General features: G+C 60.3%; 3 protein-coding genes across 5 annotated transcripts; all 3 read right to left on the reverse strand.

Annotated features, from left to right (window-relative positions):
- Positions 1-39: 39 nt before the first annotated feature.
- Positions 40-4,750, reverse strand: GDF1 (growth differentiation factor 1). The gene is made up of 2 exons (XM_068997190.1): positions 4,055-4,750; positions 40-3,196 (listed from the first exon to the last, which is right to left on the reverse strand). Exons 1-2 carry the CDS (start codon positions 4,314-4,316, stop codon positions 2,391-2,393), a joined length of 1,068 nt encoding a protein of 355 aa, XP_068853291.1. The 5' UTR covers positions 4,317-4,750; the 3' UTR covers positions 40-2,390.
- A 33-nt stretch (positions 4,751-4,783) lies between these two features.
- Positions 4,784-18,973, reverse strand: CERS1 (ceramide synthase 1). Of its 3 annotated transcripts, none has more exons than XM_068997191.1 (7): positions 18,110-18,331; positions 10,642-10,801; positions 9,675-9,855; positions 8,761-8,922; positions 7,202-7,349; positions 6,538-6,677; positions 4,784-6,056 (listed from the first exon to the last, which is right to left on the reverse strand). In XM_068997191.1, exons 1-7 carry the CDS (start codon positions 18,329-18,331, stop codon positions 6,014-6,016), a joined length of 1,056 nt encoding a protein of 351 aa, XP_068853292.1. In that variant the 3' UTR covers positions 4,784-6,013. The 3 variants fall into 3 exon arrangements, with proteins under 3 accessions (XP_068853292.1, XP_068853294.1, XP_068853293.1); XM_068997193.1 differs by lacking the exon at positions 18,110-18,331 and adding an exon at positions 18,919-18,973 and having other exon boundaries at positions 4,791-6,056; XM_068997192.1 differs by lacking the exon at positions 18,110-18,331 and adding an exon at positions 18,828-18,973 and having other exon boundaries at positions 4,791-6,056.
- A 1,009-nt stretch (positions 18,974-19,982) lies between these two features.
- On the reverse strand, positions 19,983-24,657 carry COPE (COPI coat complex subunit epsilon). The gene is made up of 10 exons (XM_068997293.1): positions 24,503-24,657; positions 24,248-24,310; positions 23,921-24,021; positions 23,468-23,620; positions 23,006-23,059; positions 22,601-22,682; positions 21,721-21,876; positions 21,264-21,332; positions 20,706-20,780; positions 19,983-20,262 (listed from the first exon to the last, which is right to left on the reverse strand). Exons 1-10 carry the CDS (start codon positions 24,617-24,619, stop codon positions 20,215-20,217), a joined length of 918 nt encoding a protein of 305 aa, XP_068853394.1. The 5' UTR covers positions 24,620-24,657; the 3' UTR covers positions 19,983-20,214.
- Positions 24,658-24,708: the final 51 nt, after the last annotated feature.

Here is a 24,708-nt window from a genome sequence, read left to right on the forward strand (position 1 = left end):
TGAGGAAACCATGCAACGTTCATTAAAGCTTTAGTCTGATTGTATAAACTTCAAGTTTATTACTTTTTTTAAACACGGACTAGTACAAAAGTGGGGGTGTGCATAGCAGAGGGGGGGTGAGCAACGAAACTGGGGAAACTGGGAAATGCCCCCACCCCCTTCCAGCCCGTGCAGGGGGTGGGAGCCCCAGGATTTGGGAAAAGCTGGAGCTGGAAGGGCCCAGCCCGGCCTGGAAACTCCCCCTGCCCTGCAGGAAACACGAACATGGCTTTGCCCTGCCAGGCTCGGGGGTGGGGGCTCAAAGCTGGGCCTGGGGGGGTCGGGGTGGGGGTTTAGGCCTGGCCTTGGCACCACCCTGGGCACAAACTCACGCCAGGGTCACCCCAGGTCCTGTCCTGGGTGGCCACAGGGACAAACCCAGGAATACTCAAAGGTTTTCTTCCTCCTGCACATCTTAAATCAGAACTAAATGGCTCCTGCTGGCTGGAGTTAAGCCCTTAAAACACTAAAATGGAGCAGAGCAGGGCTGGGTGGAAAAACACCTGGATTTGGGAACGTGAATCCAACTAAAGCTGCTCCAGGCTCGGTCTTCAGCTCCACATTTGAGGTGTTAAACAAAAAAAAAAAACCCACCATCACAGGGGACCCACAGTGGTTAAACCCTCAGTGCTTCCCCTGGGGGAAGGAGGTGGGAAAACTTCATCAGACCTCAAAGACACAACACTGCTACAAAAACAGCAAAAAAAACCCAAAGCTGCGCTACGGGGTCAGGTTCACAGTTCAAAAACAAAGAGAAAAAATTCAAGTCTGCCTCGGATTCCTTTTCAGTTCCCCCAAAATCCCGAAAGTGGTGGCAGGAAAGCCTCACTCTGGTGGCTTTACACGCTCAGGAGCTGGGCCCGGGCTCCAACCCTCTCCGAGCCCACGCTCTGGAAGAAAAGCGGCCAAGGATGGGAAGTGGTGGAAATTTGTGTCCCTGCTGCCCGGCCCTGCCCCGTGAAGCGACTCCTGAAGAGCTCAGTGACACCACCGCGCACAAAAGCCAACAAATAAACCAAAAATAACCCGGAAAAGCGCAAGAGTGCAGAGCTCTGGGCTCTGCCCTCGCCTGAGGCTCGGCTGCCACCTGGCTCCTGCCCCGGGACACTCAGGGACACCCTGGGCTCATCGATTTGCAAATGAGGTAAATTAATACTGACTCGCAGCAGGCTGGGAGGGGAGGAGATGCCACTGACCCCACCACGCCCCCCTGAATTCCCTCAGCCACAACATCGCCTGCAGGATCCTGCCCTTGGCACGCGGCTCCCAGGGGATTTTTTTAGGTAAAACCTTCATTTCTTAAGCAAAACCTCCACTGCATTTGGCCACCCAACACAACCCCTGTCCCTAAACCACCCCATCACCAACCACACCCTAAAAACAGCCCCCTCTGCACAAGAGAAAGCTCCTGCCTGGCTCTGCCTCCGCTGGGAAGGGATTTGGTCACCCCATGCCTGTCCCTGCAGCTGGATCACACCCCGGCCCCATTTCACCCAGAAAAGTCATTTATGCCCTGAGAAATCTGCAGAGATCAGCCAAAAACCCAAAAGCTGCAGCCCTGGGGCTGCCTGGCACAAGCAGAGGGGAAATCTGGGATTCACAGCCCGGTGCCACCATCACCTGTGGAGAAGGGAACCAGCACCAGGCCTGGTCATAATCCCATAATCCCATCACCCAACTAATCCTAAATCAACTCCAGCAACGCCCCCTTAGTGCCAGACCATTCCCAGTGCAGAGGGGAGGCCCCGACGCTCCGGAACCACCTGAACACAGCGGGGATTTCACACACATTTCCATCCGTCCGTCCGTCCATCTGTCCATCCATCCATCCATCCATCCGTGATCCATCCATCCATCTGTGATCCATCCATCCATCCATCCGTCTGTCCATCCATCCATCCATCCATCCGTCTGTCCATCCATCCATCCGTCATCCACCCATCTGTCCATCCGTCCATGATCCATCCATCCATCCGTCCATCCGTGATCCATCCGTCCGTCCGTCTGTCCATCCATCCGTCCATCCGTGATCCATCCGTCCATCTGTCCATGATCCATCCATCCATCCATCTGTCCATCTGTCCATCCATCCATCCGTCCGTCCATCCGTCCATCCGTGATCCATCCATCCATCCATTCATCCATCCGTCCATCCGTCCATCCAGCCATCCATCCATCCATCCGTCTGTCCATCCATCCATCATCCAGCCATCCATCCATCCATCCGTCCATCCGTCTGTCCATCCATCCATCTGTCTGTCCATCCATCCATCCATCCTTCCATCCATCCATCCGTCCATGATCCATCCGTCCGTCCGTCCCCTCTGCCCATCCTTCCCCCACGGCCCCCGCTACCTGCAGCCACACTCGTCCACCACCATGTCCTGGTAGTGCCGCAGCACCACGTTGTCGCTGTTGTCGTAGTAGAGGATGGAGATGGGGGAGAGCCTGACGGGGACGCAGCAGGGCTGGGGGGTGCCCTGGGGGTCCAGCGAGTGCACCATGGTCTGCAGCACGGCGTGGTTGGTGCTGTTGAGCTCGGCCGCCAGCGGGAAGGGACAGTCGCCGCGGCAGTAGTTGGCCAGGTAGCCCTGGGGGGCGATGATCCAGTTCTCCCAGCCCACGTCGCTGAAGCTGATGTAGAGCCGGCGGGGCTTGCACAGGGTGCTGGGGGTCACCGAGGGGCTTGGGGCGCTCCTCCTCCTGCGGGCAGCCTGGCACTGCTGGCCCAGCGTCACCAGCAGCAGCGAGGTGGCCGCGAAGGCGTCGGTGCTGGCGCAGAGGCTCCGCAGGGTCCCGCTGTCCCCGGCGCGGCCGCTGGCCGAGATCTCCAGCACCAAGGCCAAATTCCTGCCCGGCACCTTCCCGTCCTTCACCGCCGCGCTCAGGTTGAAGAGGAGGGATTTGTGCAGCTGGACAAATGACCGCTCCACCAGCGGCCTCCGGCCGGGCTGGGGCAGCCCCCAGGGGGACACCTGGTAGAGCCGGAGCTCCAAAACCTGGCCCGGGCTGGGGGCGTGGTAGGAATTGTGGTGGAACTGGAGCTCCAGCTGGGCCATGGTCAAGCGCTCGCCCTCCTCCAGCGCGGAGAGGTTGAAGAACAGGAGCTTCCGCAGACACAGCCACCCCTGGGGCTGCCCCTCGGGGAGGAAGCGGCCTGACAAAGAAGGAGAAACAGGGGTGGGGGTGGCTGAACCCTGGGGCTGGGCAGGATCAGCTCCCGGGGCTCCAATCGAAGCTCCAGCAAGAGGCATCCGGGGCTGGCAGAGCTGCAGAAGGTGCCAGGGCTGCAGGGAGGGTTCCCGGCCCCATGGCACGGCCTGCAGGGAGCTCTGGAGGCACCGACCGGGCTCCAGGCTGTGGCACTGGGACGCTGCAGCCACTCCAGCATCTCCTCTGGATGCTGCCCCCCATCCTGGGGCCGTGTTTTCCCCACCTGTCTGCCCCAGGCTGTGGGTTCCGGCTGTTTGGGATGGACGGGGAAAAGAGGGCGAACAGCAGCGAATTTGGGGAGCTGCCGGCTTTAGCCAGCCCGTGGCAAAATGGAACCACAAAAGAGCTCTGTGGTGCCTTGAGACCTCCAGGACACAACGCAAACAGTGCCCAGGGAACCGAGAACGGCGCAGAGGAGCCAGATGTGCCCTGGGGTCAGCCAGAGGCATTGGGACAATGAGGAGCGGGGGGGACACAGCCCAGGGGCCGAGCATCCCCTCCCTGCCCCATCCCCGCTCACCCCCACCACCGCGGATCCCAAAGCCTGGGATCAAACCAGCACCTCGGGAGGGATTTGGGGGGCTCCAGGACAGAGCCTGGCACAGCTGCCCCCCCCCTCGCCCCCTGCTTCGGCATTCCAAACCCATAAACCATCACCTACAGCTTCCAGAGGGACTTCACACAGCGGGGATTTCTCCTGGGATCCAGCTCTGGGCGCTGCCCCGGCCTCGGGACACAGGGAAGGAAGGAGCGGAGCCAAGGCTCGATCCCAGGGAAAGCCCCGAACGCGGCGTGGCTGTACCTTGGTCAGCGAAGACACGGACGATGCTCCCGGGCACATTAAACTCCTCCACCCTACAGGCATCCAGCTCTTTGTCCGGCCAGGGCAGCGCCTTCCTCTTCTGGAAGATCCTCCAGAGCACGGGCGGCACCGGGACGGGGCTTTTGGGGCTGGGCTTGGCGCTCAGACCCAAGGATTTTAACAAGAAACTTTCCTGCAAGCTCAGCTCGGTGGCCAGGACGGGGCTCAGGAGAGCCCAGGCGAGGCTGCGGAGAAGCCACATCGCTGCTGTCCTCGCCCAGACAAAGAACAGCCCGGGCTGGGGACCCGGGGGTGTTGATTCCCTGATTGGAGCCTTTGATCTGATTAGTGCGCAATTAGCGCCGCGGGATTCCCGGGACTGGGCAGAGGGTGGGATCCCTCCGGGGCTCCCCGGCACCCCTTAACCCTTTCAGCAGCTCCGCAGTCTCTCCCGCTTCTCCACCGCGTCCACTTGAGGTCCAGCACAGCCCGTGGGGTCAGGGGTGAGGGTGGAAAATCCAGCGCTGCTCCCTAAAACCCCGCCCGGATCCAGGGGCAGACCCTGAGCCGGCTCTTCCTCCCAAAACCCCTTTTTTTAACCCAATCACGGCGTCCAACGCTTTTCTCTTAAGGCCACCAACTCCCGGCATATCAAACCATCCAAGTCCTGCTTCACACAGCCCCAAAAGCCCCCAGTCCCTGCCCCAGCCAGGCACCCCCAGGTCCCACGGTCCCCTCCTGGCCATCACAGCAGAGCTGCCGCCACCATGTCGATGTCACAGCCCCCCCCAAACCAGCTGCAGCCACCCAGCTCAAAGCCAGAGCTGGAAAACTCCCTTTTATCCCTCCAAGGTCACCCCAGCTCTGCTCTGACCCACCCTGGGTTATCAATTCCCTTCCTGCCCTGAATCCCACTGAAATGCAAGGAATTCCAGCACTCGGATGCTCCTCTGACACCCTGAAAGTCACGGAGAGGGACAAGGTCCTGCCACAGCTTGGGGACATTTCCACCAGCCCCATTCGGGACCTTTCCCTGGCTCACACACAACGAGCCTGGAGGGGAAGCGACGTGAAGGACCAAACATGGAAAAATCCCACAAATTCCCACCCTCTCACACCTGGAATTAATGCCCTGGATCCCCCTCCCTCCTCTGGCTGCTGTCCCCAGCGGGGAGGGAGCTGCAGGTCCTGGCCCTGGGAGGGGACAGCGAGGGGACAGTGGGGTCTGAGGGCCCCAAATCCACAGAGCTCCCTGGGCCAGGGACCTGGGAACCTGCAGGGCTGGAGCTGCCTGGAAAACCAACACGGGGAGCAGGAATTCTCTGTTCTTCCTTCAGCAAGGGGATGGTGCTCAGGGGGGAGGCCCTGTGGGACTCCTTAAGCCACTCCAAGACCTACTCGGGCTATTCAAGCAAATTAATCCTCCTGGGCCTCCTCCAGAGGGCTGGGATAAAGCTCCTGAGGTGGGAGCTGCCCACAGGAGCTGCAGGTGAGTGGCCCCTCCTGAGGGGACGCTCCGAGGGTCCCTCCATCACCTTCCCAGGGCAGGACTGGACCTTTCCCTGCCCAGTTTGGAGCTGGACCCTGCAGGAGCTGCTGGGGAAGGGTCTGAGGGAGGGTCCAGCGCCAGCCAGGGGGAATCAGAGCGGGGCTGAGAACGACAGGAGCAACACCAGGGACACAAAGCCAGCCTCAAATCCTACCTGGGCCAGCAAAGCCACCAGTCTCCCAGCCAGACTGGGCCACGGGGAGCCCCCAGCCCCAGGGCACAGGTGACAGGGCACAGCCCAGCCCCGAGGGGCACAATCCTGCCAGTGGCGTGTCCTCCCCGGCCCCAGGCAGGGCTGGCAGGGGGTCAGGGGTGAAGTTCTCCTTGGGCCTGTCCTTTGCAGGGTCCCAGAGCAGGGTCCTGGTCAGTGCCAGGCCCTGGCAGCTGCCCCGGCCACGGCCACGCCGCCCTCACAACCTCTTGTCCTTCACGAGGCCGTTCTTGAGGTGCAGCCTGGGGAGGAGCAGAGCCCGTGGTCAGCCTGGTGTCCACACCACATTCCCTCCCTCATTTCCCTGCTGAGGCCGCTCCTGTCCCCAGATTTGGGCAGTTGGACAGATCTGCCCCCAGGATGCAGCACGGGAAGGTACCCCCAGCACGGAGAAGGCTCCAGGGAAACCTCAGAGCCTAAAGGGGCTCCAGGAGAGCTGGAGATGGACTTGGGACAAGGGATGGAGGGACAGGACACAGGGAATGGCTTCAAACTGGAAAAGGGGGATTTGGGTGGGATTTTGGGAAGGAATTCCCCCCTGTGAGGGTGGGGAGGGACTGGGATGGAATTCCCAGAGATGTGGCTGCCCCTGGATCCCTGGAAGTGCCCCAGGCCAAACCCTGGGATAGTGGAAGGGGTCCCAGGGCTGGAACTGGACGTGCTTTAAGGTTTTCCAACCCAAACCAGCCTGGATTCCCTGTGTGCCACCCCCTGGCCACGCACCCTTCCTTCAGAGCCTCGGGCAGTTGGATCCCAGCCTCCTTCTTCCTGGGATTCCTGCTCTCCTCCACGTCGTACTCGCGGACGTCGTTCACCTCCTGCATCTGCCCCAGCAGCACCTTGGCCACGAACAGCACGATGAACTGGGGGGGACAGGGGGAACAGAGACCCTCAGGCCCGGCCCGAGGCTGGGGGGGACCTTTTCCTGCTGTCCCGGCCCCAGCTCGGGCAGGGCAGCTCCCCCAGGGATGGGGTTTGTGCCTTAGAGCAGAATTCCTGCAGCTCCCCTTCCCTGATTTCATCCCAGGGGACGATGGAATCAGCAGCTCCCCGGCCCTGCCCCATGGGATCCCTCCTCATCCTCCTTTCCTTGCTTCCTAGGGGAATGATGCAAGGAACATTCCCAGGCCATTCACACCTCTCCCCAATTCCAGCTGCTGTTATCCCTCCCTCCGGATCCCCGGGGTGTGAGACAGTCTGAATTCCAGAGTGGGAACCCCCCAGCCTTCCCTCCTGCCCTGAACCCCTCAAACCCTCCTCTATCCCTGCAATCCCAGCAGCAGAGCAGGGAGGGAGCAGCGAGGACAGGGGGGACCCCAGTGAGGGGGACATTTCCCTGCTGTCCCCAAGCCCAGTTTGGGCAGGGATGGCCACCAGGATCACCCACCAGGAACCAGTAGATGTTCATCAGGGTGAGCACGAGGAGCAGGGCGTTGAAGAAGAAGTAGAAGGGGATGTTGGGGACGGACTGGAGGCTGGAGTGGCAGGTGGCGTAGAGCACCTTCAGGGGGAACCAGTAGAGACGGAACCAGAACCTGCCGGGGCACAGGGACAGCGGGGGTTTAGTGTCTCCCTGGCAGGGGACAGAGCCAGCACAGCCTCCTGCTGCCCTGGCATCCCCATCGCTGCTCCTGGGAAAGGGCAGGACAGCAGCACATCCCAGAGGTTTGGTGCAGAGGCTGGTCCACTCTGCGGGGCCTCCCTGCTGGGTGGGAAAACCTCTGGAAGCTTTTCCCAGTCCTTGCACCCGCAATTCCTCACCAAAGCTTCCCCCCAAACTGAGGCTGTGGCCCATCCATCCCTCCATCCCTCCATCCATGGATCCATCCATCCCTCCATCCCTTTGTTTTCCTCCCGCCCGGCCCCAGGGGCAGCTGGAATCTGGGACAGCCCCACCTCCCTTTTCCTGCCGGGAAAAGCGCTCCTTGCTGCTGAACCCAGGCAGTGGGGAAATGGCAACAGCTCCTCCTCCTCCTCCCTCCGTCCCTGCCCGGGGTCATTTGTCACGCTGGAAGCGCAATTTCACAGCAGCCGGGTGGTGACAGACGGCCCGGGGACTACAGAGGGATTCCGAGCCCAGCATGGGGCCGGGCTCTGCGGGGAGCTCTGCACAAACCGCGCCTCAAAGGGCTCCTTCCCAGCACAAAACATCCCAAAGCAGGCGCTGGGGGGGTTCCGAAAGCCGGGAGGAGGGTGGGGACTGGGATCAGGGGGATAAATCCAGCAGGGAGGGTTGGGATTGGGATCAGAGAGCCAAACCCATGGGAGTGGGATCAGCGACATGAACCCACCAGGGAGGAGGGTCGGGGTGGGATGAGGGACATGAATCCAGCAGGAAAGGTCAGGAGTGGGATGAGGGACACAAATCCAGCAGGGAGGGTCAGGAGTGGGATGAGGGACACAAATCCATCAGGGAGGGTCAGGACTGGGAGGAGGGACACAAATCCAGCAGGAAAGGTCAGGAGTGGGATGAGGGACACAAATCCAGCAGGAAAGGTCAGGAGTGGGATCAGGGACACTAATCCAGCAGGGAGGAGGGTCGGGAGTGGGATCAGGACAGAAACCCAGCAGGGAAGAAGGTCAGGATTGGGGTGAGGGCCACAGACCCAGCAGGGAAGGAGGTTGGGATTGGGGTGAGGGCCACAGACCTGGCAGGGAAGAAGGTTGGGATTGGGGTGAGGGCCACAGACCCAGCAGGGAAGAAGGTTGGGATTGGGGTGAGGGCCACAGACCCGGCAGGGAAGGAGGTTGGGATTGGGGTGAGGGCCACAGACCCGGCAGGGGAGGAGGTCGGTATTGGGGTGAGGGCCACAGACCCAGCAGGGAAGGAGGTTGGGATTGGGGTGAGGGCCACAGACCCAGCAGGGAAGGAGGTTGGGATTGGGGTGAGGGCCACAGACCCGGCAGGGAAGGAGGTTGGGATTGGGGTGAGGGCCACAGACGCACCAGCTGACGCTGAAGGTGAGGCAGCCGATGTTGGAGATGACATCGTTGAGCCGGTGGTAGACCCCGCCCCGGTGCTTGAAGTACACGTTGAGCTTGGTGAACTCCAGCTGCACGTCATTGACGTCGTGCAGGAACAGCACCAGGATGCCCACGTTGTGGTACCTGCGGGGAAAAGGGGGGAAAACGGGGAAAATGAGGGGGGAAGGAAGGACAAAGGAGGGAAAACAGCAGGGGGGAAAGGGCAGGAAAAAAAGGGGGAGAAAAATGGCCAGGAGGCAAAAAGGGCAGGGGGGAAAAAAGGGCAGGAAAAGGGGGGGGAAAAGGGTGGGAAAAAAGGACAAGGAAAAAAGGGCGGGAAAAGGGCAGGAAAAAAAGGGGGAGAAAAATGTCCAGGAGGCAAAAAGGAGAAAAGGGCAGGAAAAGGGGGAGGGGGAAAAGGGTGGGAAAAAAGGGCAGGAAAAAAAGGGTGGGAAAAAAGGGCGGGAAAAGGGGAGAAAAAAGGGGGGAGAAGAAGGAGGAGCAAAAGGGGGAGAAAAATGGCCAGGAGGAAAAAAGGGCAGGGGGTAAAAAAGGGCAGGAAAAGGGGGGGGAAAAAAGGTGGGAAAAAAAGGCGGGAAAAAAGAGCAGGAAATGGGGGGGGGAAAAGGCAGGATAAAAGAGCGGGAAAAAAGAGCGGGAAAGGGGGGGGGAAATAAAAGGCGGGAAAAAAAGGGCGGGAAAACGGGAGCAGAGAGAGAGGAGTGTTGATGCTGGCTCCCAGCACCCCCAGTCTGCCATCCCCTGCGTGATCCAGCTGCACGCCCAAGGGCTCGGGAGCGCGGAGAACCCACGCCGAGCCCGCCCCGCTCCGTGCCCAGGAGATTCCCCACGGGATTCCCGCGGGATTCCGCGGCCGGGCTGGGCTCAGGGCTCACCTGAAGGCGTAGGAGGAGGCGATGAGGGTCAGGGTGACGACGTGGTGCAGCAGCATCACCACCGAGTCCTTGCGCCACGTGTCCATGTAGGCGGTGGCGTACAGCGCGTGCCCGTAGAAGCTGCACTGCAGCAGGTAGGCGATGGCGATGTCCGTGGGCACCTCCATGCCCTGCTTCCAGTCTGGGGGGGGCACAGGGACACCGGTCAGACCAGATTGGGGGGCCACAGTGGGGCTCAGGGGGTCCAGGTCCCTCCCAGGTCAGCACAGAGGTGGAGGGTGGGTGGGGATCCAGCTGTTCCCAAACTCGGCCTCTGGCATCAAACCCTATCCTAGACCTAGGGGAAAACCTTGATTTTGATTTTGTGACCCTGCCCATGGCAGGGGGTGGGAATGAGGTGATTTTTAAACCCTGATTTGGTGCAGGGAGTTGGAGGTGATTTTTAGGCCCTGATTTGGCCCAGGGGGTGGGAATGAGGTGATTTTAAACCCTGATTTAGCCCAGGGGGTGGGAATGAGGTGATTTTTAAACCCTGATTTAGCCCAGGGGGTGGGAATGAGGTGATTTTTAAACCCTGATTTAGCCCAGGGGGTGGGAATGAGGTGATTTTTAAACCCTGATTTAGCCCAGGGGGTGGGAATGAGGTGATTTTAAACCCTGATTTGGCACAGCAAGTTTGACCAAGATGATTTTTAAGCCCTGATTCGCTGCCCCAGCCCATGGCTGTGAGATGATCTTTAGGATCCTTTCCCACCCAACCCCTTCCATTATTTCATTCTCTCCTGATTCATCCACTCAACCCCTCCAGCAGCCACCAAGCGACTGAAAGAAATGCTCAGACACCCCCTTGTGCCCTTTCTGCACCCACAGCATTGCAAAAATGGGAATTTAGGGGTTGTCTGCTGTTCCTCTCATCCCAACTCCCATCCCCTTGAACATCCCAACCCCTCCCTGGTTCCCACTGTACCATAAAAGACCGAGGGGGGGTCGTGGAAGAAGGGGTAGTCGGTGCAGAAGAGCAGGTAGGCGCCGTAGGACCAGGACAAGGAGTAGAAAAGCAGCTTCCAGGCACTCTCGGGCATCTTGGCAGCATCTTTGGGCTGCAGGTTGCACCATTCCCCAAAGGGCTGCGAGGAAAAGGGGGAAAATCATCGGAGAGAGGGGAAAGGAGCATCCCCAGGGGGGGATCAGCAGCATTCCAAGAGCTCTGGTGGTGCCAGCCAAGCGCAGGATCCCCGTTTTTCCAGCAGGAATGAGGCCCAGAGAGGCTGAGGAAGGGGAAATCAGGAGGTTGGAGATCCTCCCACCCAGCCTGGAGCTGTGGAAGTGGAGCCAGGCAGGAGCCTGGAGCATCCTCCCACATCCTGGGAGCATTCCCAGGGCAGCTGGCTCCGGCAGGGCAGAGCCAATAGCTGATAAAATAAAAACAAAGCCCAGGGAAAGCCCGGAGGGGAGGCTGTAACCGCGTTATCCCGGGCAGCTCCCGGGGAAAAAGGCTCTGGATGGGCAGGGAAAGGCTCGGCAGAGCCCTGGGCACGCTGGCACTGCCACCAAGTGCCATCAGCACTGGGGACCGAGCAGGACGAGCACCTCGTGCTGGGCCACCCCTCCCCGCATTCCCAGCGGCTTTCCCAGCCCCAATTCCCCCGGGATTTCCCCCTGTGCTGTTTGCAGCTCCCTCCTGCCTGCTGGGAACTGCAGAGACGAGGCCAAACCTCCCCCAGATCTGCCCAAAATCGGGGTGGGGAGGTCGGGCAGCTCAAAATCAGGACAAAATTCCTCATCCTGGCTCCCGAGGGGGACAGGGACACCCCGGCCCTGGCAGGGACAGCCTGGGAACTGCAGGAAAACAACGGAGCAGCCTCGGTTTTGGGGAATAACCGGAGCCAGCATGGAACAGCTTCAGGTTTTTTGGGAATAACCGGAGCCAGCATGGAACAGCCTCAGGTTTTTTGGGAATAAACGTTGCAGGGGATGTGCTGCCCTTCCCCGTGTGTGACCCCTGCTCCCAGGGGCTCCGGGCAGGGAGGTTTTCCCTCGGTGGCAGCTGAGCAATTCCAGGCCCCGTTCCTGCTTCCCATCAGGGCAGTGACAGTGCCAGGGGCCCCTCCGGAGCCCCCAGGACACAGCACAGGGAAGGGGAGGGCACAGGGAAGGGTTTGAGGGAACCGAAGCGCCGATAACACCCAGAGCCCCCCCTCTGGGAGCTCCCTGGGAGCTGCAGATAAGCTGGAGGTGAAAACAAAACGCCTGGAAAGTAACAGGACCCTGCCCCGGGTCAGCACTTTCTGCAGCCTCGCTCCTAAATTAAGGCCCCAGCTGTCCCCACGCTGTGGCTGCGCTGGGTTTTGGCCCCTCTGGCTGGGTCCACTTTTCCAAGAGCTCCAATCCCAGCCCAAAAGCTCTGGATTTCCCAGCCCTGGAAGCCCCGACATGTCCCACGTTCAGAGCTGCTGCCAAGGCCTTTTCCAACGGGAGCCACGGAGGGGAAAAAGAGGAGGAAGCTCGAAGGGTGAATAAATAATGCAGAGACACAAAGTCCTGAGCCCAGGAAGCATCAATTATTGGGGTGTCCATGGGACAGGGCACAGCTCACGGTGCCAGCGGGGCTTTGGGATGCTGGGATCAGCCTCAAATCCCTGCTCACCCCACAGGGGTTTGGGGTGGAGGGGCCCACAGAGATCTGTGGGGTCCATGGGGCAGGGACACCTTCCCCTATCCCAGAGCTGGGGATTGGGAAATTAAATCCTGGTCGTGCTGCAGGGTGAGGAAAAGTTGCCTAAATCACTGAAAGGGGCACCAGGAATCCCTAATTTCCAGCTTCCACATCCTCCCTGGGGCTGCTCGGAATCTCTCCCCTCCAGCCCTGCTTCCCTGAGCACATTTTCCAACCTTTTTCCCTGCAGAGGGTGGATTTGGGATGCTGAGCTCGGCCTCAAATCCCCGCTCACCCCACGGGGGTTTGGGGTGGAAGGGACCACCGGGATCCTGCAGTTCCAACCCTTCCCTGGTCCCAGGGACTCCAGGAACGGGAGCCGGCTCAGGGAAGGACGGGAGGGGACCAGCAGCGCCTGGGGGGCACGGGGGGACACAGGGATGTCCCTGGAGCTGTTCACAGGAGCCACCTCTGCCCTGTGGGGTGGGAAGGGGAGTGAGGGATGTCCTCCCATCACCCGGCTGCCGTTGCCATGGCAACGGCGCAGAGATGCCTGTTGCTACGGGCGACGGAGCTGCGTCGGGAGCCGGGATCTGGCTCCGGCTGGAAGAGCCCAGGGCTCCTGGCGAGTGATGTAATGGGGCTCTGCTTAAAGGGCAACCTCCTCCTCTTCCTCCTCCCCCTCCTCCTCCTCCCCACGGGCACCCGCCGATTCACCGGGAGCACCGATGGGCCCGGGGGAGGAGCCCGTTCCCGCAGCATTCCCGACAGGATGAGGGGAAGGAGCTGGGAGAGGGGTTTGGAGCTGCGGAGAGAAACCCAGCGGGAGCTGCCCATAGGGTCAGGAAACACCCGGGGCAAGGAGCAAACGCAGCTCCTCTCCCTTTTCCCAGCCTCCAGCACTGCCAGGGATCCTTAAATCCACCCCCAGCTCCAGCAGCGGGACAGGGAGCAGCCGGGGATCCCTAAATCCACAGCTGAGGATCCCTAAATCCATAGTCGGGGATCCCTAAATCCATAGTCGGGGATCCCTAAATCCACAGCTGAGGATCCCTAAATCCATAGTCGGGGATCCCTAAATCCACAGTCAGGGATCCCTAAATCCATAGTCGGGGATCCCTAAATCCACAGCCGGGGATCCCTAAATCCACAGCCGGGGATCCCTAAATCCAGCCCAGCTCCAGCAGCGGGACACGGAGCAGCCGGGCAGGGGCAGGGGGGCTGTGAATGGAGGTTTGCTCCAGAGGAGCTGGATCCCCCCGCCCAGGGCCGGGCCTGGCTGAAGCCCAGCGGTGCCAGGGCTGGCTGCGGGCACAGCGAGTTCCCGAGGGACACAAAGGAGCGGCTGGCACGGAGCATCCCCGGGAACTGGCAGCGCCACCGCGGCTTTTCCTGGGGCACAGGGGAGGGATGAGCCCGCGGAGCTGCCCGGACACATCCAGAGCTCCGTGTGTGGCTTCCCAGAGCCCCGAGGGGTCTGTCCCCTCTGTCCCCTCTGTCCCCAGGCTGGACACTGCTCCCAGATCTGGGATGGGGCTCCCAAGGGATCCCAGAATGGCTTGGAAGGACCTTAAAATCAACACCTGCCACCAGCCCAGGGTGCTCCCAGCCCCGTCCAGCCTGGCCCGGGGCACTCGCAGGGATGGGGCAGCCACGGCTTGCACGGGAAATCCATCCTGGAGGAATTCCTCCCCAGTATCCCACCCCACCCTGCCTCTGGCAGCTTTAAACAAAGGAACATCCAGTAAAATGTCCCTGATCTCTGACCCCAAACGAGCCTGGGGACCCCGGGGCAGTGATTATCCCCCACCCCCGAGGGGAAGGAGCCGAGCAGGGGGTGGAGAGCCCCAACTCTCCTCTCTCCATCCCTGCAGCAGCTCCGTGCCTCAGTTTCCCTGCCCCGTGCCAAGCTCTGGACGACGCTTCCCGCACAGACCTGTGGAAAAAAGCGCTTTTCCCACCAAAACTATGGACCCGATGTTATTTTTTTTTTCCCCTCGATTCCTTGTCCCTGGAGGGGAGAGGAGCAGCAGGAGACGCTCTGAGGACGCCCCACGTGCTGACACAGCAGAGCAGCCCCCGCCGAGCAGCTCCGGCCCCGGGGAAGAAAGGGCCCTTTGTTGTGGCTTTCCTCCCCTCTGGAGCTTCCAGGGTTTGTGTTCAAAGGAGGGAACAGCAGAGCCTCCCCCCAGCTCGGTGTGCTCTGCTCCCGGACTGTGCTGGGGGTCACTTCTGGGGACATTCCCCCCTCCAAGTCGCCCCCCCTATCCCAGTGCTGGGGACTGGAAAAATAAACCCTGGTCGTGCTGCAGGGTGAGGAAAAGTTGCCTAAATCGCTGAAAGGGACACCAGGAATCCTTCATTTCCAGCTTCCACATCCTCCCTGGGGCTGCTTGGAATCCCTCCTCTCCAGCCCTGCTTCCCTGAGCACATTTTCCAACCTTTTTCCCTGCAGAGGACACCGGGGTGTCCTGCAAATCTGGGCACCACCGGGACAAAAACCCAGCTCCGGTCTGGGCCAAAGCTGGAGAGCTCTGCCCTCTGCAGCACAAAGCCTTGGGGACAGAGGGGACACCTGACCACCCCCAGACCCAGATTTCCCACCCAGAGGATTTTCATGGACTCACTCCGAGTTCCCTTCAGGGATTTCCAGTCCAGCAGCTCGGCGGGGTTGGGGGCTGGAGGCCGGGGCTGGTCACAGCAATTCCAGCTGTGCCTTAAATCCAGGGTTCTCCTGGATTTACCTGCCCGAGGGCACTGCCTGGGCAAGGAGAGAGCTCCAGGGGCTTCTCCCAGCCTTTTCCAGGCTCAGGTGCCCTCCAGGGGGTTTAATTAACGCAGATGTGCTCAGGTTGCTGCTTTTTTAATCCAAGTCCTCCGGGCTGGCTCCGTCACACGGGGACACGCCAAGGGCACAGCTCAGACACCAACGTGGCACCACGGGGGCAAATCCAAGGATTCCAGGGCTGGCAGCACTTCCCTAGAACTTGGTCTGAATTTCTGGAGCTGGTCTGCAACCCCAGGGAGCTCCTGCAGAGCACCCAGAAACCGGTGGGACAAAGAGCAGAGGCTCGGGCAAGGCCTGGGAAAGGACAGATAAATCCCACAGGGATGTCCACATGCCAGCACAGCTGACTCTGAAGGTCTTTCCCTACCTTTTAATCCACATTTCCTGCCCTAACTGGGATCTTTCCCACTCCAACACAACCCCTTGATGTGTTTGCACCGAGGATTCTGTGAAGAAGCAGCAAAAGGACAAGAATTTGCTCTGAGAAGGACGAGGAGAAAACCACCAGCACCAAAACTGCTGGAAAATCCACTCAAACCCAACCCAAACCCTTCCCAAACCTGCACCACCTCTGCTGCTGCTCCAGCCCAGCTGGGGGACCTGCTGGAGCAGGGATTTGGTGGGATAAGAGCTGGGGGGGAGCCCGAGGCACCAGCTCTGACCCCACAGAGAGCACAGGAAGAGGCTCCAGCACCTTCAGAGGTTTCTCAGAGCAGCCCTCGTGGCCGGAGCTGAGCAAGGTGCATCGATGCTCTTGTGGTGAGAGGCGCTTCCTGCCCAGCTGCCGAGGGAGGACCGTGAGGTTGATGGTTCCTGAGCAGGGAGGGACGTGCTGGGCACCCAGAGGAGTCATTTCCATCCCCGGCAGCTCTCGGTTCTCACAGGGAGAGGCTCAGAATGAGGAAGGATGCCCCAAAAAGCAAAATCCTGAGCAGGGAAGAAGTTCCCAGGGTGAAACAGTTCCTTTTTCTCCCCTCAACCACCCCAGTCCAGCACTGCCCTTCCAGGGGCTGCGAGATCCCAGCTGATCCAAACCGACCTCCTGACAGGTTTTAGGGAAAAGCCACAACTCCCCTCCTCTCCCACAGCAGTTCCAGCAAGGAAAAGCTTCCAATCTTTTCAAAATGCAGGCCTGGAGAGACAGAGCTGTCCCTCCCTGCCACCGGGGGAAAGCTGATGCCGCCAGAACCGCGCTCAGCATCTCATCAGGAGCAGCCGCACGCAGATGGAGCCACAGGAACCAGCCCTGCTCAGCCCCCCTCGCCCTTCTGCAGTTACAGGAGTGACCCATTTCCCCAGGGAACGACGCCCTGGCGCTTGCAGGAGCTGCCAGGAGCCTCCCAGAGCTCCGGGTGGGCTCCCAGGGCTGAGCCCTCGCTCTGGGGGGGCCTCACACGAGGGGGAACTAGAGCACGAATGGAATCGACTTCGGTTTGTTCCAGCAGAGCCAGGGCTCCCTCCAGCCTCAGTCCAGTGCTGCCAGGTGCCCATCAGAGCCAGATGGGGCAGGGAATGAGGGAAAATCCAGTCTGGCACAAATTCCTAACACCTTCCTCACCCACAGCCCCTTCAGCAGCTCCAAACGGGTCTGGGGGGCTCGGGCTGGACCTTGCACCCCAATTAAGCAAAGGAGGAGCCCCTTTAGGGCAGAGGGGAGCAGTGACCCCCACAGGGACACAGGGAGCTGCCTGATCCATGAGGATCCAGCTCAGCCGGGGAATGAGGAACAGCAGCTCCGGGAGCTCCCCAAGGCCCGCTGGCACAGGGAGGTGACAAAAGGGTGTCCCCACCAGCTCGGGGCTGTCCCCTGACCCCAAAATCCTCCAGATTTCCGGCAGTTCTGCCCTTAAAGTCCTCTGGAGGCCGGGGCAGAGCCTGCAGCATCTCTCGAGGAAACAGGGATGGAGCCACGGCGGAGGGAGGGGAGCTCCGCTCTCCTGCACGGCCGCGAACGAGCCAGAGCCGCTCTCCCCGCCCGGGGACCCCCTGCTCGGCTGTCCCCCGGCCGGGCGGTGACAGGAGCGGGGGACAGCGGCCAGCGAGCCCCTCCGGGGGCTGCGGGGCCGGGCGGGAGCATCGCTGCATCCCCGCGCCCCGGGAAGGTCAGGCCGGCACTGCAGCACCGAGCCGGCGGCCCCGCGCCATCGCTCCGCCGCCCCAAAACCGCGGGGGACACGCGGGGATGTGGCCCAGCTCCTCCCCCCCCCTGGGCAAGGGACAACCCGGGAATAACCGGGAAGGAACAACCTCAGCCTTGTGGGGATGCGGGGATGGGAACGGGAGGGGGGGAAGGAGCGGGGGGGGGGGCTCTCCCGGTGCACCGGGATGCTCAAATCCTTCGGGATGCAGCCCCGGGAAAGGCACGGAATAACCCGGGAATAACCGGGGAGAAATCACCTCAACCTTGCGGGGATGGAAACGTGGGGGGGAATAAGGGGGAAAGGAGCAGGGGGGGCTCTGCCGATGCTCAAATCCTACAGGATGCAGCCCCCGGGCACGGAACCACGGAACAGCCTGGGAATAAACCGGGAATAACCGGGAAGAAAAAAACCCTCAACCTTGCGGGGATGCAGGGATGGATCCAGGGGGGATGGGGCGGGGGGAAATGGAGCAGGGGGGGCTCTCCCGGTGCACCGGGATGCTCCATCCTCCGGGATGCTGCTCCGGAGGAAGACACGGAACAACCTGGGAATAACCTGGAAGAAAAAAAACCCTCAACCTTGCGGGGATGCAGCGATGGAAAGGCGGCGGGGGGAGGGGGCGGAAGGCAGCGGCGGGGAGGAGGGGGGGGGGCTCTCCCGGTCCCTCAGGATGCTGCAGCGCCGGGAGGGGAATTGGGGCGCATCCCTCACCCCCTAAAGCACGGAAAACGCGCATCCCCCCCCATCCCCAACCCCGCGGCCAGGGGCGGGCGCTGCCCTCCGCGCACCCCCCCCGCTTCCATCCCCATCCCACCCCCGTCCCATCGCCCTCCCGGTGCCCGGCACTGACCCGAAAGAGGCGGCGGGAGCAGGCGCGGCGCAGCGCGGTCCAGCCCAGCGCGCAGAGCCCGCACAGCAGCACCTCCGCCCAGCCCAGGTGCGCGTTCTCGGCCCAGGTGCGGCGCGCCAGCTCCCAGCCGCAGTCCCCGCAGCCCCGGGCGGCCGCGGCCAGGCTGCCGTAGCCCCGGCGGAGCAGCTCCCCGTAGCCGGGCATGGGCTCCGGAGGCGGCATCGCGGAGCTGCCACGGCCGCGGCCCCGCGCAGGCTCCGGCGGGGCGGGCACCGCGCTCCCCCCGCGCCGGTACCGGGGTAGGAGCCGCCCCCCGGCACGGCCCGGCCCCCCTCGGGCTCGGCCGGGGCTCCCGGAGGGGGCAGCGGCTCGGGAGGGACGCGGGGAGCGGAAAGAAAGCGAAACCAACGCGGTGGGAAGGCGCTGGAGAGGGGAAGGGCGAGGGAAACCCCAAATTTCGGTCCCGGGGGTGATGGAACGGTGGGGAAATTCCTGTGACTGCCCTGGGGAACCCTCGGGGCTGGAAGGCGCTGGGCACAATTAGGTGGCAACACGGAGCTGCCACTCCGGGGGCTCGGGGGCCAATTTAGGAGGTTCAAGGGCAAATTTGGGGGTCTCAGGTGCCAGTTTAGGGGATTCAGGTGCGAATTTTGGGGGGGTTCAGGTCCCACTTTGGGGCGGGTTCAAGAGCACGGAGCTGCACGTTCAAAATCCCTACCTGAGCCTTCTCCTGCCAGCGTTTCACTCATTTGATAAGCCAAGGAAATTGTTTTTCCAGGTATTTTTTTCCCCTCCCTCTCAGCACAAACCTCGGAGCAGCTCTGGCCCTTCCCAAGCTCCTCGGGAGTTTCCAGGTGTGCCCAATCTCCCCCCACAGCTCAGTTTTGGGCACCTGTTGCAGTTTAAGGGTATGGAATCATGAAAGTCACCTTCAAGATGAGGCTGGAATAATAAAATCCACCTGTGAAAATCAAACTCCCTCCCAAAGGTCACCCCTGATGAAAAGACCTCACTGAGCTCCATCATCACTCTCATCCCAGGCACCCCTGGAGCTGCCAGGGAAAGGAAAAACCCCAAATAAAACCGAGTTTAACCTCATTTGGAGTCCCTCAGGTTGTCTGCAACCCCCAATTTCTCTGGGGCAGCAGGGAGGAAACACAAATTGAAACACAAACTCGTTGCTCTGGAGGTGCCCCCGTGTCCCCCCGGTGTCTCCCAGCCCCTGCTGGCTCCTGCTCTGCCACTTGCTCTGACTGTTTACATTCTGCAGTCAATTTATCAGGGCCCTGGAGTGGGGCAGGGCTGCCCCGAGCACACAGGACCCTTTCAGGCTCCCTCAGACAGCTCCACAAAGGGAACATTCATCCCCTGAAAAAGCCCGGCCTGGAAGGAGCCAAGCTGGGCACAAAGGGCCCTTTCAGTGCCAGCACGGCCAGGGGGGCACCCAGGAACCCCCCTGTGCCAGAGCACAGCCCCCTGCTCCCCCTGCCCGAGGGAGAATTCCAAAGATAATCCCAGAATTCGGGGTCAGGGAGGGCTCCACGGCCACGAGAATTCCCACGACTCCAGGCTCAACCACGACGTTCCCGGCAGGGATTGGTGACAAGGACGCTGCAGGAGGGATGTCCTGGCTGCAGGACACTCCTGGCTCTGCCTCACTGCCTGAGCCTCTTACAGGAGGGTTCTTTTCACTTGGGGATTTTCCCTCTCTGGGATCTGAGCCCAGGATCCTTCTCCCGGCTCCTGATGGGCTGGGAGACGCTGCAGAACTGGGGATGGATCTATGGAGATGCTGGAAATTCACCTTCCCACTCTCCCACTGCGATCCCCCCGGGCTCAGGGCTGGAATCCCAGAAATCCAGGCCCACAGAGATCCAGGAAAAGCTTTATTAGGAATGCATCTGGATCTGCAGTGTCCTTTAAGCAGAGTTCAGGGCTCAGGTGGGGCTTCAATCCCCCAAATTCGGGTGTTCCCACAGCTGCTGGGGTGCAGAGGGGATTTTCCGTGTTCCAGGGGGGATTTTCCATGTCCCAGAGGGAATTCCCACATCAATCCCAGCTGGCAGGGCTGTCCCAGGGCTGTCCCAGGGCTGTCCCAGCCCAGCTCAGGCACTGGGTGCATATTGCAGGGCCAGGCGGTCAAAGTCGTTCTCCTGCAACCACAGCCAACCAAAAACGTATTAAATTAATTATTAATTAATTATTATCGATCACTAATCCCCAGATTTACATTTATTAACTCTCCTCTAGCTGAACACACCACTACCAGCTCCCTGAAGCTGAAGGAATTCCAGCAACATCATCCCATGCATCCCTGGGGTTTTTTTTTTTCCCCATTTTGCTGCTCTCCCCTTCCCCTCTCCCCAAATTCCCTCTCCCGGTTTTTCTCCTGTTGGAGCACAAATTTCCACCTGGATTAAGAATCTGCATCTCAGAGCTTTTCTTCCAGGTCTGGGATTCCCAAAAGAGCTGGAAAAGGGGAACGAGATGGAGCTGCCCCCTCAGAAGATGTTTGTAAAGAACCCGTCAGGACGTGGTGAAATTCCATTTATTTTCTTTATTTCTGTTATTGTTTCTATTCCCTTCCCTTCCCTACCTTGGCCTGGTACTCCTTGATGAAGGGGTGGCTTTTGTGAGCATCCTTCAGCTGTGACAGGTAACGATTGGTGACCTGGGGAGACGAGAAATTGAAATTTTGGGCTGACAGAGTGAAACAAATCCCACCCCAGTGTGGGTTTTTTTACACCTAAAATCCCGATTTTCTCCGTGTCCCAGTTCAAACCAGTGGGATCCATGCACACACGCTGGAAATAAGTAATAAAAATAAACTTTCAGTGGTGGTTTCCAGTTTAAAAAAAAAAAAAAACAACAAAAAAAACCGGGAGGAGCTGAATTTAGAACCCAAAATGGTTTTTTCTGCCCTTTTCCCTCAAGAACGTGGAATTATGGAATGGTTTGGGTTGGAAGGGACCTTAAGGATCATCTAATTCCATGGGCAGGGACAATTCCCACCATTCCAGGTACCACCACCACTTCCCTGCAGCTGGGAGCTCCCCACTCCCACGATGATCCCATCAATCCCCAAATCCTGCTGGGGACACCCAGAATTCCAAACCCCCCCAAGGAACACCCAATCCAACAAACCCAACCTCACCTCTGGGGGTTTGCCCAGGTGCTGGGACAGGACCACGAGGTTCAGGAGGGTCTCAGGGTGGCTGCTGTCCTGGAAAACAAAAAGCCCTGGATTATCCCAGGAAAACCCAGGCCAGCTCTGCGGGAACAGGCAGGGAAGGACTTGGGGCGTTATCAGAGAGATAAGAGAGGCTCAGAACACAGGGAGTGGCTTCCAGAGGGTGGATTTTGGGAAGAGATGCTTCCCTGGGATGGAATTCCCAGAGAATCCATGGCTGCCCCATCCCTGGAAGTGTCCCAAGCCACCTTGGAACCACTTGGGATTGCAGAGATAAAATCACCCTTAAATCCCTCCCAACCCAAAACCCTCAGGAAGCCCAAGGACAGCCCTGCCCTCAGCCAGACGGATCCATAAATCCAGATTTCAGCAGGAAAAACCCTCCCTTGTGCTGGGCAGCTCTGGGAAGTGCAGGCTGCACCTTGTCCAGAGCCTCCTGGAGCACTCCCTCGGCGTCATCCCACTTGCCCTGGGCCATGCAGCAGGTGGCTTGGCCGTTCAGCAGCAGCAGCGTGGAGGAATATTTGTCTGCCAGCTCCTGGAAGATGTAAAAGGCATCCTGGAGCTTCTCCCCGCCCTGGAAAAGTAGGAGGAACATGCACAGGGTCATTGCCTGCTGCTGGGGATCCTCATCCCCCACCAAAGCTCCTCTGTGGGGTGTGTAAAGCCTTTGGGGGAACGGTGGGATTGTTGTGGGTGAAAGGCCCGACGCTGCCGGGGTTGGGATCCGTGGGATTCCGGCGGCTCAGGGAGAACCCAGAGCAAAGAAATGCAAAAAATGGACCAAATTCAGCACCAGTCAAGGGACCAAGGGAGGCAGGTTTGGCTTCAGAAGGGAAAATCCACTTCAAAAGAACCAATTTGGGGGTTTGGTGGCGTAAAGGAGGTGGAAAATGAGGGGGGTGGGGATTAAACACGGAGATGGACACCTGGGCTCTCCAAAGGCTCTGGATGCAGGAAGGTTCTCCATGAGGTGGGGTCTCCATTCAGAGGGGAAAGTTCAGATTCTCAGGAAACCCAGTAAAGGCAGGGAGAGATTTTGTAACAAAGCCAAGTGCCAGAAGTTGTTTTAATGGAACAACAGGCTGGGTAAGCCTGGATTCCGTGGAATTTTAGGAGTTTATTCAGCCCCCTGCACTCCCAAACCGAGTGGTTTTGCCTCATTCCCAAACATCTTTCGGGATATTTCTTGTCCTGGAGTCTGGATTGGGGCAGCAGAGCAGCTCCCTGACCTCCTCTGGAATATTTTGGGAATATTTGAGTGTGTTTTGGCTGCTTCCTGGGAGGAGGGAGGTACCCACCATGGCCAGGTTCACCCAGGCTGTGGCCAGCTGGGTCAGGGTCGCGTCCTCATCCTGCTCCTGCATTTTCTTCAGCTCCTTCCTGCAGGAATCACAAAGGAAAGGTGATTTCCACACAAAAACCAAAACCTTGGGGGTTCTCCTCTCGAGTTTTCCGTGCTGGGAATGGGACAAACAGCAAATATTTCACCAGGAGGGGCCTGGTTTGATTCTCAAATGCAGGAGAGAGATTCCAAACACGTCCTGCTGGAGGGGAGATCAAACCTCGAGCTCCAACTCTGTCACCTCCAGGGCTTTGTGCCCTTCAAAGCACAATTCTGCAGCACAGAAGGTGCTGGGTGTTCCCTTTTCCAGGCTCTCCCCACACAAACACCAGGAAAAGGAGAAGGGAAAGGGAAATCCCACCTGGCCAGGTCGAGCCTGTCGAGCTTCAGGAGGATCTGGATCATCATGGCCAAGCTGCAAGGACAACAAAAGAGGGACTGATCCAGCTCAGGCACAGATTCCCAGCGAATTCCCACCCCTGGGAGCGTCCAAGGAAAGGCTGGACAGGGCTTGGAGCACCCTGGGATGACCCCGAGGGCCCCTCCCACCCCCAAGCACTCTGACTCCCAGAGCTGCAGCGCTGCCAGCTCCCTCCCTGGCACGGAGCCCACACGGATCAATACCAGGCTCTCCCATCCCCCTCGGGAACCAGAACCCTGCAGAACCCTGGGAAAAGCCCCAAATCCCCGAGTGCCTCGAAAGCAAAACCTCTGAGGAGCCTCTGGGTGCTCCCAAGGCTCCTGAGAGCGCAGCCAAGGCTCAGGCAGCCCCTCGGGCTGTGGAGAGGAGCACAGGCCTGGGCCCAGCTGGGAATTCCCTCACCATTCCAGGCTCTCGCCCTGGTGCAGGCAGCGCAGGGCAGCGTCAGCGTTCTGCTCGTGGAAGTAGATGGAAGCTGCCATCAGCAGGAAGGTGCTGTTGGCCACATCCACGCTCTTGGCCATCTTCTTGTCCAGATCTGCCACAATTGTGTCCCTGTGGGCAGGGAAAGAGGGAACCTGGGGCTGGCTGGGTGCTGGATGAGGGACAACGATGGGAGAGGCTGAGGCTGCCCCTGGAAGGGTCCAAGGCCTGGCTGGATGAGCCTTGGGGCTGGGGGGAGGTCTGGATAATCCTTAAGCCCCCTCCAATTCACAGAGCCCCACAGCTCTGGGATTCTGTGGAATTCTGCCTTTTCCACACTCACTGCACCACCACAAAGCCCACAACTCTGCAGATTGTCCCCGTGGGGAGAGGGGAACGTTCCCTGTAGGGCAGGGGAGGAGCAGCCCTCACCTCTGGCTCTCGCTGGACAGGAACTCTGCGAACATCCTCACTGCCTGCAGCTCCGCGCTGCTGCTGGCCCTGAGCTCGTCCAGGACCACCCCGTACTTCCTCTAGGAAAGGCAGGAAAGGCAGGCTGGAGTTGGAGCAGAACTCACGGGGATCCGGAGGGGCAGGGATGGATGGGATACTGGGAGGGAATTCCCAGAGCAGCCGTGGCTGCCCCTGGATGTGCCCAAGGCCGGGCTGGACGGGGCTTGGCGACAGTGGAAGGTTGGTTTTAAGGTCCTTCCAGCCCAAACAATTCCACAATTCCTACGAAACCGCAGTCAGCCTCACCTGGGCGATGTAGGCTCGGAACAGGAACACGTCCCTCTCCACCTCCTTCTCGGGGCTGGACGGCTGAAGGGAGGGAGGAAACAAGAACCTCTGAGGGCTTCAGACATCCACAACAAACCCCCGGGCGAGCCCCACACAAACACTCCCGGGGCCACCAACACCCTCAGGGAGCCCCAACCCTGCGCCTTCAGTGTCCCTTTAGAGCCGCGGTGGGCTCCGAGCAGCGGCCCCCCAGCGCCGCCCGCCGTGCCCGACCTTGGCCCGCTGCGCCTCGTTGATGGCGGCCTGGTAGGCGCCGATGTAGAAGCTGTTCCTGAGGTCGAACAGCTCATCCACCTCCCCGGGCGGCGCCGCGCCCGCCCCGGCCGCCATCGCCCTCAGACACGTCCCCGGAAGCGCCCGCGCCGCAGGGGCTGCCGGGAGCCGCCGTCTCCATGGAGACCGCCAATAGCAACGCGAGG

This window comes from Aphelocoma coerulescens, chromosome 28 (genome assembly GCF_041296385.1).
Source record: "Aphelocoma coerulescens isolate FSJ_1873_10779 chromosome 28, UR_Acoe_1.0, whole genome shotgun sequence".
NCBI lineage: Eukaryota > Metazoa > Chordata > Aves > Passeriformes > Corvidae > Aphelocoma > Aphelocoma coerulescens.